The sequence below is a fragment of the Rhincodon typus genome, chromosome 28 (genome assembly GCF_021869965.1).
Source record: "Rhincodon typus isolate 14 chromosome 28, sRhiTyp1.1, whole genome shotgun sequence".
NCBI lineage: Eukaryota > Metazoa > Chordata > Chondrichthyes > Orectolobiformes > Rhincodontidae > Rhincodon > Rhincodon typus.
Window position 1 is genome coordinate 38,385,051 of NC_063359.1, and position 19,616 is coordinate 38,404,666.

Sequence of the window (19,616 nt, forward strand, 5' to 3'; positions counted from 1 at the left end):
TAGGGCACAAGCACATTCAAATAAGATTTGTTTTCACAGCTTCATCAAGGCCATAAGTCATAATTCAGCAATTTGACAAAGAGAGATGCATGGGGGTTGACCATTTGGCTTCTAAACTATATGATGAATGCATACTTCAAATAAGCAGCCCTCTTAACGTTAGATTATTCCAAAACATATCACCTTATACTTTTTTTTTTACAAATTTGTTATATGCAGAAAAAGACTACTCCTAATAAGCAGGTAGAAATTACGCTAAGCTATACAGACCGCCAGTAAAGCCACACCTAGGGAAGTGCACTCAGATCTCAACACTTCAGCTTACAGGTCTTATATTAGCCTTGGAGGGAGCGAAACATTGAAACGCTTTTAAGACTAGGTCTCCAAGGGTTAAATTGCAAGGAGAGATTAAATAAATCAGTTATGTTTTCTGCAAGTTAAAAGTTTATGGGATGATTAGATTGAAACGTTCAAGGTATTACTTGGAACTGCTAAATTAGAGCGAGAGAGAAACAATTTTTGCTGGTCGGTGAGTCTAAGGTCAGGGATGTAACATAAAGGTTAGACTCCAACAGCCAAATCTGTCAGGAATGAAGTTAAGAACTTCTATACACAATGGGCAATAGAAATCTGGACCTCTTCCACAAATAGGAGTTGACTTTAGGCCATCTGTATAATTTTAAATCCAATTGTTTGGTTGAATCTACCCATGTGTTAAGGGCAAAGATAGAGTTCAGTCACAGATTAACCTGACCTGACTGAACAGTTGAATAGATTCAAGGTGTTAAGCGACATACTCGTGTTCCCATTTCTAGCATGTTATAATGATAAAGTACTGAACACATCTGTACTCTACTGGCAGTTACCTGCTGTTGTCGTTGGAATCTGGGTGGCAGAGACTTGTGGAACTTGCTGTAGTTTTGCACGGGCAGTGCTGGCTCATTTCCCTGCTTGCTGTTTTCCTCTTCGCTTTCTGCAATGCCTGCAGTAACTTCTTTTTTCACCTTGTCATCAACAGGAAGCTCCACAGGCAGCTCACATTTTTCTGAAATTCATTACAATAGAAAATCAACAGTTGTTTAGCAGATTTCACACTCCAGACACAAGTATGCTCAAATCATGAAAGGTAGAAATGGAGAAAACATGCCTCAAATATGGCACAGATACTCCCCCATAAGACCAAGGTTTTTCTTCCCAGCCAAAGAAAATATACCAATACTATATATATTAAATATACAGTCTTATTTTTCACTGACTCCCCAAACTCCTTGCAACCCCTTCTTCCTGCCTTTAACTTTCTCCATATTGCTTCTGACTCTGGACTGCAGTGTGTCACAACAACTTCTATCTATATCTTAATTCCTGCATTCTGCAGCCTCTACACATCCTTAAACCGATTCATTTCATCGCCATCTTTTCAAAATCTACCCACCGATTGCACCATCAGTCATCATCCTCAACTTCACCGTTTCCTGCTCAGGCAACTGATCCCCTGACAAGTATCTTGGGACATTTCCGCCTGCAACATATAATACACATAACAAGTAGCTGTGACTCCAGCCCGATATATCTGAGGTTTGATTTCAGCATTAACATGTTTCACATAAGGTAATCACCCATAACAGCAGCGCTGGGTTTCTGATGAGCTCCAGACAAGAAAGTTGATGTAGATCAATCTGCAATTTTGTATCTTTTTCCATGCAAGTCACACACAATTTTCTCCAGATTAATTAATGGTTGATTCACTATAACTGGAATTGCAATATATGTTGCACTTTTATTTAAGTTACCATGTTGACCTAGAAACACAAACTTGCTCAAAAGTAAAAGCTTGGTTTAAGTGTACAACAAAAAAGAACTGTATGATCACACCATATTTTTACACAACCTTAAGAACCAACAAGGCTAAATAAGAATATTTCCAACAACCAGTCAGTAAAACTGCTCCATTTCATTGAGAATTATGGTTACATTGTCAATTAAACAAGAAAATCTTTCAAATCCAGAATTGCCATTGGTACCTTTTGGTAAATTCTGCTTGTTCTCAGTGTAAGGTTTCTGGTGTGCAGATAGAGGTATAGAGTCCTTGCTCTCCTTAGTTTCACCATCATCCTTTCTCCGGCCATCAAATTTGACGGAGTTCTCTATCACTCCGCGTTTTTGATCAAGTTTCTTCAGTTTTTCAGCACAGGCAGCTAATCGCTCTTCCTGGGCCCGTCGTTCCTCCTCCTCACGCCTCCTCCTGACACGTTCCAATGCCTCAGAGCGTTCACTGGTGCCAGAATTTGGCCGTTGTCGCCATGCTTCATCTTTCTCAACCTGAGTGTCTGCCCATCTATTAACTCCCGCTAGTTTTTGGAAGACTCCAGCCTGAAGAGAGAAATGCAAAAAGCAAAAGTTTTGTAATACAGAGAAGGGAAACATTTAAACTGTGGATTCTGAAGATTTACAACATTCAATAAATTCATTTTCCATTAAACCTTGTTTGGCCCAGTTTGAATCCCATTCCTGCTACCACTCAAAACTCATGCTTTAACAGCTCATAACAAAAAGGGCTTGAATCCAAACACTTACTCTCTAACCTTTCTGTATAAGCTGCTGTCGTTACAAAATCAGTGACCAGTTTCTTTCTAGATTTTGCATATAGATAAGCAACAATTCTTACCAAGAATGGTAAGAAATATGGTTCATGGTCAAGGGAAATTTCGGAGAAAAAGTGATTCAAAATTTGAGACTGTAAATGAAAGGTAGCCAAAGTGACCTCACTCAAGGTTGGAACCTGCCTGCTGGTTAGTCACAGATTTTCTGGCATTGTTCTCCCCGGGTCAGAAAGTAATACACATAATTTTACCTGTCCATCAAATCTATTCTATAAATGTTCCTTAATAAGACTGCTGTGTACATGCACATCTAATCATGATGACCGACATAAAATGTCTGGACTGTGATGCTAAACCTTGTACATCATTCACCAGGCCTCAGTTAGAGTACCGCATCTGTTACTAGCTCACACTCTGTCAAAGGTTTGCAGCAGGTTCTTATGCAAGAACAAACATAAAATCCTAAGAAATCACATAAATCATAGGGCCCCTGGAGCCTACTCCCCCATTTACCATATGACTAACCTTCTGCCTCCATTCTTCTTTAGAGACCAAAATTCTAATTATCCCAGCCTTGAATAAATTCAACCATGAAAATACCCACAACCTGAATTCAACTACGTGAAAAGACTGGAGATGGTGGAGTCATTCTCCTTAGAACAGAAAGATTAAGAGATTTTATCATGAATGATTTTTGACCGAGTACATAAGAAAAAAACCATTTCAGCTCACAGCAGGCTTAACAATCAGAAGACACAGATTTAGGGTAATTAATTCAAAAAGTGGAGGGGAGAAGAGGAGGATTCTGTTATTAAACAGAGCACGTAGTGGTGATTCATAAAGCACTGCCTAAAAGGACATCAAGAGCAATTTCAATTCTAAATACTTGTAAAGGAAAAGTGAATGCATTGTTATGAGGAAACAACTGCAGGGAGCACCAAGTAGAAAGGCTTAGAAGAGATTTATTAGGTTAGCAGAGATGAAAGATTTCATTGCATGTGGGAAGGTGACAGGAGGGAAATCTGGGGGCACAAATTTAAGGTAAAAAGAACCAAAAGGGTATGCAGGAGGTTTTTTTATTGCAGCAATTTATTACAATTTGAAAGGTCTGTCGCCTGAAAGGCTGGTGGAAACAGACTTAGCCTTTTCCAAATTGAACTGGACATGAACTTTACTTGGAAAGGGGAAATTTGCAAGGGAATGCATCACAGTTGAGACAAATTGAATAGCACTATTGAAAAAGTTGCAAAACTGCAATGGGCCAAAACAACTCTTTCAGCACAAATGATTATATGACTCTCAAGGGATTGCAGCACATCATAAGAATTGAATGATTTATAAACCAGCAATCCAAGAGACTCAATTTTGTATTTTCAACTCATCAACAGGCTTGCCATTGCTAAGTAGCATTACTGCAACTTAATGTCAACCATAAAGTCTAAAGGCATCAAACACATTTCTGTTCTTCCTCTCTAAAGACCACATTCAAGAAACAAACTGGGAAATTGGAACAGATCCTCCAACAAAGTCAAATAATTGTACTTTGTCAAATTTTACAAAACAAGCTACAGAAGATTAAGAACAGGAACACTTTGGTGGTAAGTATAGCAAAGTAGCTGTCTTCATCAGTCAATTGGAACATTAATTTCAATATTAAGCACATTATTATATTTGGAGGGATGAGAGCAGGTGGATCCATCTCAGGAAAATGGTATATTTTTTACAATTAGTATATGCATTCTGAATCCTTACATGTATCTGCAATCTTATTGACTAAGTATAAATTGTACTAACATTGATAGTGGTAAACATCTGCATAGACTTAAATAAATAAAAGTACCTCCTCTGCCAGACACAGAGACCATAGTACAGATGGAGATGCAGTAGGATTTACTTATAAAGGTGATCACTGTACTCTGAAGTATTCACTCAACAGGTAATTTTAACTACATGATTTCAGTTAAGTTGAACAAATACAACTCTGTGAAGTGAACTGAAAATACCCTTGTCTCAGCAGTAGATAGGTTCCACCGTGGCTCAGGATCCTGCAGGCCATGGTTTGACTGGCTGGAGGATAATGGATTATTCCAAATTGAGTCAGTGCACATGGAAGGCTCCAACTTTGCTTCGCGCTTAGCATTTAAAGACCGATGGCGCGCTATTTTCATGTCCCTTTCCCTAGAACGGAAAAAGGTTTTGGGTGTTAGACTATTATTTCACACCCATACACACTGCAAATGAAACAGAGGGCTCAAACGTAACAACTTCCAGTTGGAACTTATTCTGCTTTACTCAGCATAAAGGATGGACTAACACACACAACTAAATAACTGGTCCTTGTTTGTAACAGTGTAATCAAAAAATACCAGATGTGGAGACTGTAGGACAGTGTCACTGGCGACTTTTTTGTGGGCTATTTCAACAATGTGGGAGAGTGAATAGCCAAATGGAGGAATACAAATGAGGAGTTGTGGTCATGATGGGCAAGGATCTAAGACACAACAGTATGCTCAGCAAGAGAGGAACGTGGACATGGAACTGTAATTTGTAATGGTTTTATTTGGGGGGTGATATTGCTTGCAAATTCAAGAGGCAGTACATATATTCAAGGGGGAGCCATTTACATCATCTATTATCAAGGATGTTCAGCAGTCAACATTTTAATGGGAATTGAGACAAAGCTGTATTTCACTGACTGTAAAGTGCTTTGGAATGTTGTACGGTCATGACAGATGCTACAGAAAGCAAGTCTACGTACGAAAAAAAAACTTAAGAGCGTGTTATTCAATAGTTTGTGAAATTTTTAAAAATCTCAAGGTTTCCATCTGCAACTGTAAACTAAATACAAACCATTTCTCTTTTCGCTCTCTTGACATTTCTTCATCTTCGTCATCGCTGAATTTCAGCTTTTCTGAGTAATCCACTTCCTCATGTTCACCTGAGTAAAAGAACAAACAAGCGATTCAAGACAGGACTAGGAACGCAGACCGGACTGCTCCAATTTAACCATTCTCAAAACATCACAACAAAATACAAGTGCTTTCTAAAACTTGTCAGAATTATTGCACCACAGATGCAATAAGATCATAAGCACAAAGTGCGCTGGTAGAGCATACATCTATCGTTGAATTCCCCACTATCAACATCGTGGGGTTACCACTGACCAAAAATTCAACAGGTCTCACCACATAAATACAGTGGCTACAAGAGCAGCTCACAGACTAAGAATCCTGCAGCAAGTAACACAGCTCCTGACTCCCCACAGTCTGTCCACCGGCTACATGGCACAAGTCCGAGTGTAACGGAATATCCCCCATTTGCCTGAATGAGTTCAGCTCCAACAGCACTCAGGTAGTATGACATTATCCAAGACAAAGCAGCCTGCTTGATTGGCACTACATTCACAAACATTCACTCCACCATCACCAAAACAATAGCAGCAGTGTGTACTATATACAAGATGCACTGCATCTGCTCAAGGATGCATAAACAGTACATTCCAAATCACTACCATCTGGAGAATAAGGACAGCAGATATATGGGAATACCACCACCTATAGGCTCCTGTCCAAGCAACACACTACCCTGACATGGAAACAGATCACCATTCTTGCAGTTTTTCTGGATCAAAATTCTGGAACTCTCTCCCTAACAGGGTTGTTGGTGTATCCACTCCATAAGGACTGCTGTAGTTCCAAAGGAACCATCTTTTCAAGGCAACTGGGAATGGGCATTAAATGCTGGCCGAAACAGTGAAGGCCGTATTTCATGAACGAATAAAAATTGGCCACTCTTACTGGGTCTAATCTACCTGTAAATCCAGACCCAAAGCAATATGGCCAACTCCTAAGTGCCCTCTGATTTGGACTGGTACGCTGCACAATTAAAGGCCAATTTAGATGGGCAATAAATGTTGGCTTTTTCAGCAATGGTTACATCCCACAAACGAATGCAGAAGGGAAACAGCTACTTCAGACATATGCAAATTAAACAGAATAGACAGCTTTAATTCTATATGCAGCCATCCAACTCTCTATTGTACACCTCTACAGATTTTCAGACACTGGTGCATGCACTGTGGTGCTTACCACTCTCAATCCATATAAGAATGTTAAGTAGAAATACACTGCAAATCAAGTCAAGCACAAAATCAATTATTTCCTGTAAATTAAGTACCACAAACACAAGTGCACATCATCAGTGCTTGGTTAAAGTTCAAGGAGTCTGCATGACAAGTTCCCCTCTCACCTGCCCATCCATCTTCTGTCTCAATGTCCAGCTGATCCAGCTCTTTGAGATCATCAGGATTGACAATGGCAGGTCGATCTGTCAGCTCACCTGGTCGCCGAGTGGGCCTCGCTGGGCGGCTAGGGCGAGTCACACCCCGGGGATACCTGTGAATACCCACATTGGGAATCAATGAATGAAGCACTAATAACGCCAGGATGAAGCATTAACAACTTAAGATCAAAGTGAACAGTATGGGGAACAGCCTTTGGTAAGGCAATGTGAAGTGCGTATGCAGTTTAAGTCAGGTGACAACACAACCTCTGCCCTACACCTTGCACTGTCAGTTTCACGCATGGACCGAAACAAGCACCCTGCTTGTACCACGGGATTTAGGTTCCAGTCAGAATGCTGTGTAAGTCACCAATGTGCAAGATTAATCTCTCAATACATTTATATTCACCAATCATGGTTAAAATAAATTACCAAATAACCCAAATCAGATATGGCTGTGAATTGTCTGACGAACATGTAGATTCTATCTATAATAAATACAAAAAGTAAAATCACCATAGTCCCAGAGGCCCACAGGACTGCTGTCTCATTAGGGTCACCACACCTCAGGTGAGGGGAGAGGCTGAGTAGGAGAGTCTTTCATGGTAACCTCAGCCAGTGAGAGAACACACAGTTGGGATCATACAGCATTGCAAACCAGTAGCCCAGCCAACTGAGCTAACCAACCCCCATAATTAATATGTGCACTGATTGTAAACATACTCCTTACCTAATTGGCTCATGTGGCTGGAACGGATACTGTAAGGATCCTTGTGGACCAAGGACTGGAGTTGGCTGAGGACTCCGTGATTGTGGTGAGCACATCTGCAGGGAAAAGAAAATCCATTCCAGACATTGACCCTGAGGTGATTAACTGGTGAAATCAGACCTTGTGAACAATAAATACATAATCAAATGCACAATATCCACACCTTTCACCCATCGAGGGTGAATAATAACCCTTCACCTACCGAGATTGAACAGCCCCTACACCCAGTGAGAGCAAACAACAGCACCTTCATGCTCCAAGTGAATGATACTGCCTCACTCCCATATGTGAACAATATCGCTTGCTCCACCATGACTCCCATACCCAAGAATGTACAATTCCTCCTCTCACCCAGTGACAATTAACAATTCCTCCCACCACCACTGTGAAGGTGGAGGGAGCTTTAATAAAATTTCAGCTTGGTAAATGTCCTAAGCATACCTTCAAGATTATGAAGAGAACAGAGGGAATAAATAGGAGTGCAACATGTTTAAGATTCATGTTGTTTCTAATTACAATCCTTTCTGTATCAGATAGGAATGTTAACTATTACATTTGCTGGCACTTAAGGTGGCGGCATTAACAAGATTTTCTTCATTTTCTGAATGTAATTTATTTGCCATGTACAAAGTTAAGTGGGAAAAATTACTGGGCCACTGTTGCTCTATGTTTAGTGTCACGGACACTGTATTGACTAAATGATCTTTCCCCATTCCTGCTGAATGTATTAAGCTTTTGTGGCTGCTACATTTTTCTACTTTTGACGGCCAAGAGAACAGCCATTCACACTGATAGAGGGAAAAGATCAGCACAGATATACCTCTCAAAACAAAACTGCTGTGCATTATATAATTGGAAACCCATTGACCGGGCAGGACGAACAGTTTCAAGACAAAAGAGGCTGAAATCTGGAGAAGGGGTGGGTGAAGAACAGGTTGACAAAGCGAAATTTCTGTTTATCTAAATCGTCCCTCAAGCGTGTTTGTGGCCCTGCAGATTATTGAGCAACTACAATATATTTCAATTTTGGAATAAAATGCTAATCAGCATCAGCTCAAAAACATTTACTCAAAAACAACTGTTACTGTCTCTGACATCACAAAGCACAAGCTAGAGAAACACAAACAACTTGTCCTCACTTGTTTTTTTTAAACAAGTTAGCACTAACACACTCTAATACTATGTTGTTTCACAGCCAGCTATCATCAGCCTTTCTACATTGCTTCCACCCGACAAGACCTGCAGCCATGCGATTACTGACTCAAAATGCTCTGTCCGGAGATGATGCCAATTTGGAAGGACAGAGCTATAATCGCTGCAAAATTCTACTGGCATACTCTAAAAACATCCACAAGTTTATTTTACTTTGCTGGAATCCTGATAACATGAATAAAGCAGTTCTGTATCTCAAATTAAAATACTGCTCACCACACATCAACAACTGTAATCATGCGAACTCACGCTGTTCAAGTAACGTAAACTGCATTGTACACTTCCCTCACTGTTTTATTAGGGTATTTTATCAGGTTCTGATTTTCTGTTAACTGCAGTTAACAGCATAAAGAGCCATATCTACTTATTCAGCATTGAAGGGAAGGCCACACATGCAACCAAGAGTATGTCAGTGTATCAGACTTGATCATTTGACACATGGGAACCTTCCTTATGTCGTCTCAGAATCTGGGTACCAGCACAATTTTATTTCCTCCTATCTCTTTGATTTCAAGCCACAGTTCTCATTCCATTGTTGATCTACACACTGCAACTTTCAAGGTAATATGGTCAGGATTGATACAATTTAGAGGGGCTCTGGGAAAGTAGAGGAGATGTCAGCTAATCACCGCGCTGACAGATGACTATAGATGAATAATTCATCTGGTAAACAGTGCAACTTAAATGAAGCCTTCAAAATTCCACATTGCACCGCACCTCATGTAAAATTTTACAGAATTTGTAGGAAGGTCAGAAAAGATAGCAACTAATGTTTTGTTATTTCTAATCACAATCCTTTTCCTATCGGATAGGAATGTCCATTATAATATTTGCTTGCACTTAAGGGAGTGGCTTTAACATTAAACTATCCATAATATGCTCTCCCTCATTCTTGAATCTAGTTTTTTTACCATGAACAAAATTAAGTGGGAAAAATCACAGGGCCACTACTACTTTATATTTAGTGTCACAGATGCTTTATTGACTACATGATCTTTCTCCATCCCTAATGTGGCTGGTACAGCTTTCTATTTTTGAAAGCAAAGAGAACACCCAGCCTTATTTATATCAAAGGTAAACGATGTTATAGATAACACTTGACCTGAGGTTGGTTACTACTATGTCAACACTTCCCATTCAACGTCGGTATGCTAACTCTCATGATTTAGCTGCAGGACTTTGTTGTGAAGTGGCAATGTGGAGCAAGTTTCTAAAATTTCTCTCTCAATTTCATTGTAGCCTTATTTATAAACATAAGAACTGAATGCCATGGGCAATATCACAACAATTTACTGGTTCTGCAATTAACTTACAAATGTAGGCAACATATCACGGTAGGTGGAGGGGAACTGATGAGTCCCAGCCTGCAGTGGTATTCCCAGTCCCCTCCTCAGCGGAGTAGCAGGGCGCAGTGAAGGCTCCTTTGAGTCACTTGACGACACTGGCGTGTGCACCGGATCTTCTTGGTCTGAGCTTTTAGCTTCCACCTCCGGCGGTGGCGGAGGCGGTAGAGTCGGTGCTGTCGTGGGGTTCAGGTTTCGCCCACCGCCCTCCCTCCAAATGGCTACATCTGCAAGCAAAATACAACTGCTCGATTCTAGACTGGTACTCAGGTGTGTTTAGATCAAGTGTTGAGTCTCCAAACAAGGTGCCACCAGACATATTCCAGTAATTACAGTTTTAAGATCCAAATACAAACCTAATGAACCAGCTAATTGAAACCAGACCTTATCTAACAAAGATGTTTATCATTGAGTGCCTGCGGCAGAGAGGTAGTGTCCCTACCTCTGGGCTAGAAGGCCTGGGCTTAAGTCCATCTGCTCCAGAGGTGTCATGACAACTCTGAACTGGTTGATTAGAAAATATCTGAACCATAAAACTCCAAAACTTGCAGGTCCATATAAACTACTTTGCTGTTAACTTCATAGCAACTCACCCTCATTGAGGACTGTTGTGGTGAAGTGGCAGCGTTCCCACCTCTGGGCCAGAAGACTTGTATAAGGTCCCACTTCAGAGGGGTGTACTAACATTTCTGAACAGGTTAATTAGAAAATACCTACAAATTTCATCATGGGGTCTCTGGTGGCACAGTGGCAGCACCCTTATTTCTGATTCAAGAGGCCCAGGTTCAAGTTCCAGCTGCTCCCAAAGTGTGCAATAACATCTCGCAACAGGTAGATTAGAAAACTATTTACAGTAGATTAGATGAATCTACCCAGCCAGCCTACATGGATGCTTTAAAACAGCTACTGATTAGTTGCAATCTTCCATCTTTTTAAGGGGTTTTGTGGCACATTAGTAGTGTCCCTGTCTCTGAGCCAGAAAGCCCAGGATCAAGTCCCACCTGCTCCAGAAATGCGCAGTAAAACCTCTGAACAGGTTGATTAAAAATATCTACAAGTTACATCACCTCTTAACCGGCATTCCACAAAGGAGGCAGTTCTGATAGGATACTTTACTGCATTTGTGAGAAATATTGATCTCAATGTGATCAGATTTCCTTCACAAAACAAGTTAAAATGTCTAATTATAGGTACGCTATCTCTAAATTCCACAACCAGTTCTGATTCAAGGACTAAATCACATGCCATGAGCAAACAAATCTCATTCATAGAGATGTCTTTTGCACACCTACACCAAAAGGAATCAGTTTCCTACTCTCACAAGGTTAGCAGATAAGAAGTTTTTAGCAAGAGTTACTTTTCATGCAGAGTTATTTAAATTAGTTTCCAATTCTTGAGGTTGAATTTATTTGTTCTGCAAAGAACAAGATCTGTATAACAATAATCACTATCACTTCAAGGAGAAAACAATTGGGCTACTTGTTTGGACATATGCAAAACTGTTTCAATCCAAGGAAGGATTTAGTGTAAGATTCAGAGCCTTTTTTGAGCTGGGTGATTATCAGGTTTCAGATTCTTTTAGACATACTGCCGACTGTTTTAGAGCTTTGAAAATATTAGTTTCAAAAATGGTATCCTGTCCCAATTGGCAAGTTTCTGAAGTTCAGGGCTCACTATGAGGATTTTAGTAAACAAAACCGCTGTGTCATCATGTAAAAACTTGTATTTTAGAAACTGAAAGTATTTCTCTTTCATCCTTTGGCATCAGATGTGAAATTCTCTCTGCTATCGCTCAGCACTTGCACAAACTTTCCAGACAGACCATAAATACTCCAAAAAACGTCTACACCAGCAGAATGCTAGATCCTGCACATAACTGTGAGCCTTACTCTGTGGGCGGAGGCTTGGTCCTGGCCCATATGACTGATCTGTGGTGTCCTTTTCTTTTCCAGCCTTTTCCTGGTCTCCAGCTGCTTTTAATGTTGGAAATTCCTCTTGAGAGAATGGTAACTGCTTGTTTAATCCTCTTCCGCCTGAGACAAATAATAACAAAAAAGTCACTAACAATCAAACACAAGAAGACTTCACACAGCCGGTATATGCTTTTACTGCTATCAATGGGAAGGATGGGAGAATAAGGAGTCCAGAGGACAAGAATTTGAATATTAGAATGAAGGAAGCAGCAGAGGTGGGTAGGATTAAACCTAAGGCTTTTAGAGAACAACATTTATAACCTAAACTCCCTGGGGAGCAAGAGAAAGTTAAATCAGTGAAGATGGGGTGATGGACAAAAGACCTGGGAAGCAATATCAAGCACCAAAACATGTCAGATGACTTAATTATTTTGAAAATCTACACCAGATGCCAACCAGCTCATTTTTGGATTTGACAGAAGCAAGTCAGGGTAAACAACAAACAGCCTGCCAGGAAGCAGAACGGCAATAGAAGTCTAATATTGAACATGCTCTATAGGTTTAACAGTGGGTAGAATGGTCTTCCTGGTGTAGAGGAAAAGGTAAGTTAGTTTACAGCACAGTTTTTGGGTCAAGAGGAAGAAGCATGCTTCCCCTTGAGCCTCATAACCTTACTGCGAATGTGACTGTGAATTGTCTGCTATAAATCCATTGCAAGGGTTTGCATAGGGAAATGGGTGGAGTTGGAAATGTCTGTGTGTTCAAAATACTGAGCCTTGCACGTAGAGTAAAATTAATACAGTGTATGATCACCAAAGCACACAATTCATTAATACAGCAACACACACTATTTTCAGCACGTTCGTAAAATTGAACATAGAGTGGCTAGGTAACCAAAATATGCTGGAAAACAATTAACTCACCTCCTGGTCCTACTGGCTTTGCCTTCAATTGTGCCCATGACTTTGCTCCACCTTGTGCAGAATTTGTGTTCTGTCAATTTTCAGAGGAAGAAAGTCCGTTACATTCCAGGCAACAACTGCTCCAAACACCCATCTACTTCCATTCTTGACGCTGAATCACTAACATGCACCACTATTGATGTGATTCTACATGTTAATCCAATGAAATTGTACTGTAATGCTGAATGTAACATTTCTTTTATTGCTGTTATTTGTTGTGTTTGGAAGCAACTTGCTCACATAATATCCCTTACATCAATTTTTCATCCAACAGATTTAAACAGACACTTTAACTCATATTAATCTACAACTCTGCGCTGAAATGAGACAGGAAAGACCAATTTTGATCAGCCAAATGTTGCCATTTCACACACCACAATGATCCCTCTTGCCCTCGCTGATGAAAGACTTGACAAATGCTTGTATCTTACCTCGTGGACTGGTGCCGGCTTTGGCACACTGCAGGCAGATGTCTGTGAAGCCGGCTGTGATGGCAACTCCGGCTGCTGTACTACTGACACAGCCGTACTGCAAAACACAATGTCACATGGTCAGCAAAACCACCAGATCAGGCTCTTGTTGGAAGTTTTGAAAGTCAACACAACAAAAGCGAACAGTACCCTTCTCCCAAAATCTGAGTTGTACAGAACATAGGAAAAGGTCAGGTTTGAAAGTTGGCAAATCAAAGACTTAACCAAACCACTGACAAGATGAGATTTGCAGAAAAAATAATTAGTTGTAGCTCAATTTAAAAGAACTGTCAATAGTTTACTTTATACTCATCTTGTTTTAAGATACTGACAGATTTGACTATGGCAATCCCCACATGGTCAGCCTCCCACCTTCCACCATCCACAAATTTCAGCTCATGTAAAACTCTGCTGCCTATATCTCAATTCACATCCAGTCTCACCCAACAATCACCTTGCATATTCACTTTCCAGATATTATTTACAATCCTATATCCAAGACACAAGAGCCTATTAGGACCTCATGGTCTAAAGCCCATTCAACATACAGGTTCATTGAGCATAAGTCCCAATAACCTGATCTCTAACATACAGCCACAGTAATGTGGTTGCTGATATGAGTACCATGGCTATAATTAAAGGTCTAGGAACAAGTAATGTCAAATGGTGTACAGCAGATGGCCTCAGCAGCTACTGGACAGGGAAATGAAAAAAATATGCTGCAGCGGCAAAGGAACTCCCAGAGGATCTTAAGGAACTATTCTGAAGGAGAAATCAGTATTTCAGCAGGTAAGGAGACTGAAATAAAATTGGTCAGGACTAGGTCTGCCCCATCCAATATATAAGGGGCTATGCTGCTGTTAACCCGGAGGTACACCATCCTCTCCTGCCCTGCTGGTGGCAGGGTGGGTGTGTGCGCACGTGCATGTGCGTGTGTGTGTGTTGGGGTGCTGGGATTACTTAGTCCTCCTTCCCTAGGTCATTTAATATTAGCGTCATAGAAGTAATCTAAGCTACCATTACCATTTGAGTTCCTTATTAAAGTAGGGAGAAAAATGCTACTCACTACAATGGCAGAGACTGTTATGGCATACTGATAGTGCCTGTCAAACAGACCAATTCCCACATGCCAAATTACGCAGTAAAAAACTTCCAGAGATTTGCAAGGATTTTGCTGTAAATCTATAGTTCAGCAGATGCAACAGTTTCCGCCTTTCCCTATTGGACCCGTTGCCTGTACAAAAACCAACTCCCCGTTGCAGAAGAATTTAGTTCTTAAACACAGAGAGCAAAGAGCATCGACTGGCTCTCAATCAACACTATAGCTGCTTTATAACAACCCTTAAAAGGGACTTGCATTTCTAGCACTGTTATGCTGTCCCATCCCTACCATTGGGCAGTTTAAACAGGAATCCAGCCCAGGGGTCACTTCATGTTAGCTGAGCACCCACCATGACTAATATTTAGAAAAAGGATTTCTATCACTGCCAAGGAGATTAAGTACAAAACAGACCTCCAATAGAGATAACAAGATGTAGAGCTGGATGAACACAGCAGGCCAAGCAACATCATAGGAGCAGGAAGGCTGACGTTTCGGGCCTAGACCCTTCATCAGGGAATATAGCACTTGGAGCAAATGGGATCAAAAGTTATGGGGAGAAAGCAGGATTAGGCTATTGAGTTGGATGTCATAGAAAGATAGAAAATGGGAGCAGGAAGAGGACTTTCAGCCTTTTGAGGCTGCTCTACCATTCTTCATGATCATGGCTGATCATCCAACTCAATAGCCTAATCCTGCTTTCTCCCCATAACTTTTGATCCCATTTGCTCCAAGTGCTATATTTTCTGATGAAGGGTCTAGGCCCGAAATGTCAGCCTTCCTGCTCCTATGATGCTGCTTGGCCTGCTGTGTTCATCCAGCTCTGCACCTTGTTATCTCAGATTTTCCAGCATCTGCAGTTCCTACTATCTCTGATACAATTTTGACCTCCAATAGAGATTTTTTTAAAAAAAAAAGCTCAAAACCAAATCAGCAACAAGACAATCTTACTTCTTTTGGTCCTGCTGCTCCTGTTTGCTTGCCCATCCTGTTCCGTCTTTTGGTACAATGGTCACATTCGGGTCGTTTCCTTTGTTTTCAGCCTTTAGGCTGGGAAGGTTGGCAGGTGGGGGCATGCGCCGGGCAGCAGCCACTTTGCCAAGACTCTGCAAGCCATGTCGAGGGACAACTGCAACACAGATTTTAAAAAGTTCAAGAGTCACCAGGGAACAACAGGACAGCTGTGCAACTACCTGCACTTAATACCAGAAAGACACCAAAAAAAGTTCCTAGCTACACAATGAAGAATGATCCAGGCAGCGACTGCAAAAATGTAGCATTAGCACAAAGCATATCTCCTTCGTAGTGACACTGTAGTTGCAAGTACAGTTGTATACCACACTCCACAGAACTCTTATAATATTACAAGATCTTAGCTTAACTTATTGCAGCTCCAGCCACAGATGTAAAAATAATCACCCGCAAGAACAGACATAAAATTAGCAAAGCTTTATGTTTAAATGCTAGATTCAACTGTGGTGCAGAAACTTCAGTTAAAAAATAGTTCGAATATTTCAGCAGCCCTGGAATTCCTGGGCTACAGTGCAGTGTTTGGAATTTGAATGCACTGTAAGATCATCAAAAATGTACAGTATATACAAGGGAAACACAAAGAAACTCGAGAACTCAATGGGGCGAATGGAGTGTGTGAGGGTGAGAGAGAGAGAGAGAAAAACAGTGATCAAGACTGAGTAGGGAGACAGAGCATGTGGTGGACAGAATATACATGCCAACACTGTAACTGAAGACAGGTTAGGTCTCAGCAGCAATGCTTTGGATAGTGGACATAGGGTTAGTGAGTGCCACCACAGAACCTAGTATAGCTTGTTGCCATCAGGAATCAAAAACAGGCAGAGATGCTTAACACCAAATGGAAACACAAATCCCAGTAAACCCTGGACCTGGTTGAGTCTCCTTGTTACATACCTCCTGAATGTTTTTGGGTTTCTAGTGACTTTCCTTTGTATTTATCGAACAGACTGAGAGAGGAGTACTTCGATTTTCCATCCTTCCCCCTGGTAGTTTGCCCCAAACGATCTGACATTGCGCTGGAATGTCATCGAGTATGGTGGTTGTTTTCAGCACCGCTGAGAGCGTGCCGCTCACTGAGGAATAAAACACAGAAATGTTACTCAGAAAAAAGCTTCATTCCCCAATTTCATTCTGAACGCAGTAAACCCAGTGCTGTTCCCTAAAAGAAATGACAACAGTGAATACAATCCAAGGGCTCCGAGAGCAGCAAAGACTCATCAACAGTACAATACAATAATTCCCCATGCTGAGTCAATGCCTTGATCACTGAAGACAGCGCTCAACCTGACTAAAAGCTGATGTTGGAAATAACTACATCAAATGAAGAATGGTGTCATCACGGCTGTTACTAGCCATAATACCACAAGTGGCTGAATATGTCCCAGACTCGAGTTTATAGCCCTTCTAGAGTACACAGGCTTGCGTTAGTTGCTCCTTACTATTCTTTGTGGTTATCTCTTGTAACAAGTATAAACGAGTATTGTACTACTGATCCTGAACAGCAGATAGGAATTACACAAAAGGAAAGCAAATCAGGAAGCAGACTAGCAGAACCTTTCGGATGCCTTTCGAGTAACCTTCACTGCCAGCAGATGATATCATTAGCTGAATGCCCCAGGGATCTCCTGACGCACCTCTATTCAAACCTTTGCCAAAATATGAACACAGCAAGCATGCAAGTGTTTCGAGTAAATACTGTCTCACGTTCCCTATCCTTCCAATGTAGGTTTGTTTTGATGCAATATAAACCATGAACCTTAGCTGGAGGTGATCTAGGCCATCAATGAAGCACAACAGGCCTAAAGGGGTTGGCACCCTTCAGTCCTCTTGGATGTTGATTGTTCTGTCAAATGCAGATTGGTTCACTGCTGCTGAGTTCAAGGTTCAAATTTTACTTCCAGAACACAATCTCCCTTATATTCTCACCCTAAAATAGGTAAGGGCTGAGCAGGAATTTCTTCACTCGCAAGGAGGTAAATCATTGGAATTCTTTACCTCAAGGACTGTGAAAGCTCAATCACCTAAGTTCAAGGCAGAGACTGCTAAATTTCTAATTACTAATGACATCAAGGAATATAAGGTTAGTATGGAAAGGTGATGTTGAGATAGTTGATCAGCCGTGATCAAGAATGACAGGGCGAGTCCGAGAGGCTGATGATCTCCGATCATATATTTCCTATGTTGCAATAAACCAAACTGCTTGCCCAGTGGTTTCACTGGTTTAAGTATTGAATACCTCATGTGCAAGGAATCGTATCAGGAACTGTACTGTTCCTGCCGACTATCAGATGCTTAAGTTCGATAACCTAGTGATGACAGCACTGGATTAGCAAACCAAAGGCACAGAGAACAAACCATTCCACAACAAATTATGAATGTGAATTCAACAGATCTTGTAATTTGGGTCCAGGCTGTTATACTACAGACAACCAGATACTAAAGAATAAAAACTGAGCCTAATTTTTACACACTAATTTACAGCAACTCATTACAAACACAAACCCACATCATAAAAGCAGATATTAAAAAAAGACAAAATCTCTATAATTAACCTGGCATGGGCAAATTCCAGCTCCTGATTGTTAGCCATTGATCTCTGCTGTTGTCTTGTGCTTAAGTGATAGTGTCCCTGCTTCTGAATCAGAAAGCCCAGATTCAAGTCCCACCTGCCCCAGGATGTCATGTCTGATTACAGTGATTAAAACAAAAACTAGCCAACCAGTTCACTGTCATCCGTGACTGTGGAACTGGATTCCAGCAAGGACTAACAGTTTTGGGATAGGAAGCAGAAATGCAGTGCTAAAGAAGAAGGAACTAAGTTAGAGAGACCAGGACCCTGATATTCCTAGGCATGGAGATAACATTTAAAAACTAGTAAGACCTACTGTCTTGTTTCCTAGACAAAGTCCACAACACTACTTCCCCTACCCATTATACAGAGGCCCTTTAGTATCATAAAGAGTTTAAGTGTACTACCACAGTACATCATTCCCTGAAGACAATTCAGTGATAACAGTAATGAATAACTTTCACAGATGATGTTTCGAATTAGTTTACAGTTGAACCTGATGCACATAGCATTAAAGAAACATACACTCAAGTATTTGAAAAAAGTCTGGTGCACGTTTTAGTAAAACTTTATCACTAGATCTAATCCATGGAATGAAAAACGCACAAGTTTCCTATAAAAATGTAAGGCTGCTTGAGAGTAGAGACTGCAGCACATCGTGTATCTGTGACAATAGGACCAATAGTGACTACTCAGAATATAATGTGGTGGTGATGAATTTTGCTGTTTTCCTCCAATGAACACTTAGGTTGCAGACTCAACACTCCAGGATTCTTTGGCTATCAGGGCTCAGGGCAGGCTGCAATATCACTGATCTACAGGAATTGATTCTCAGCCAGCAATCATCTTGAAACAAAAACGTTACCACTGGGATTCAGTTATCTCAGTTAACACAATTATTTGTATACAGCAGGCACTGAATGTAATGCCAGGATTAATAAAGACTATTAAAGACTGTTAATAAAGACTGGGAAATGATTGACTTGACAGGAGATTGACCATAATTGACAATATTCCATCAAACCATGGTCAGCTCCTCAAAAAGATAACCATGATCCAAATGGCAGCCTCCCTCTCAGATCAGGACTAACATAGGCAAAAAAATCTTAGACCAAAGATCAGCTGCAATCAGTTACGGACTTCCAATAAAAGGTGAGCTATTACCCTGATGAAATGTCATATTACGATGATTCTCAGAAAGAGAAACAGTGCTTGCCTTTATGGAAGAAATCACCTGATCAATTTAAGGATTTTCTTAGACAGCCCCCAAGGATTGAGGATGACTTGCTTCCAATTTAGTTTGCTGGGCTCTCAGATGGCTGATAGGCCCACTGAGTGATCTTCAGACTCCACCACATCATAGTAG

At 40.8% G+C, this 19,616-nt stretch overlaps 1 protein-coding gene across 5 annotated transcripts in view; it reads right to left on the reverse strand.

Annotated features, from left to right (window-relative positions):
• prrc2b (proline-rich coiled-coil 2B) overlaps positions 1-16,756 on the reverse strand; it is a 56,863-nt gene extending 40,107 nt beyond the window's left edge. For 4 of the 5 annotated variants that reach the window (XM_048613535.1, XM_048613532.1, XM_048613533.1 and 1 more), the window contains exons 1-13: positions 16,576-16,750; positions 15,601-15,778; positions 13,512-13,608; positions 13,042-13,111; positions 12,095-12,238; positions 10,176-10,432; positions 7,612-7,706; positions 6,849-6,994; positions 5,451-5,538; positions 4,604-4,778; positions 2,022-2,370; positions 1,433-1,519; positions 867-1,045 (exon numbers count right to left, since the gene is read on the reverse strand). In XM_048613535.1, the coding sequence (XP_048469492.1) occupies positions 867-1,045; positions 1,433-1,519; positions 2,022-2,370; positions 4,604-4,778; positions 5,451-5,538; positions 6,849-6,994; positions 7,612-7,706; positions 10,176-10,432; positions 12,095-12,238; positions 13,042-13,111; positions 13,512-13,608; positions 15,601-15,778; positions 16,576-16,693 (1,983 nt within the window). In that variant the 5' untranslated portion in view covers positions 16,694-16,750. Of the gene's footprint in view, positions 1-866; positions 1,046-1,432; positions 1,520-2,021; positions 2,371-4,603; positions 4,779-5,450; positions 5,539-6,848; positions 6,995-7,611; positions 7,707-10,175; positions 10,433-12,094; positions 12,239-13,041; positions 13,112-13,511; positions 13,609-15,600; positions 15,779-16,575 lie in introns of all 5 variants that reach the window. The other variant, XM_048613531.1, reaches the window with a different exon arrangement.
• Positions 16,757-19,616: the final 2,860 nt, after the last annotated feature.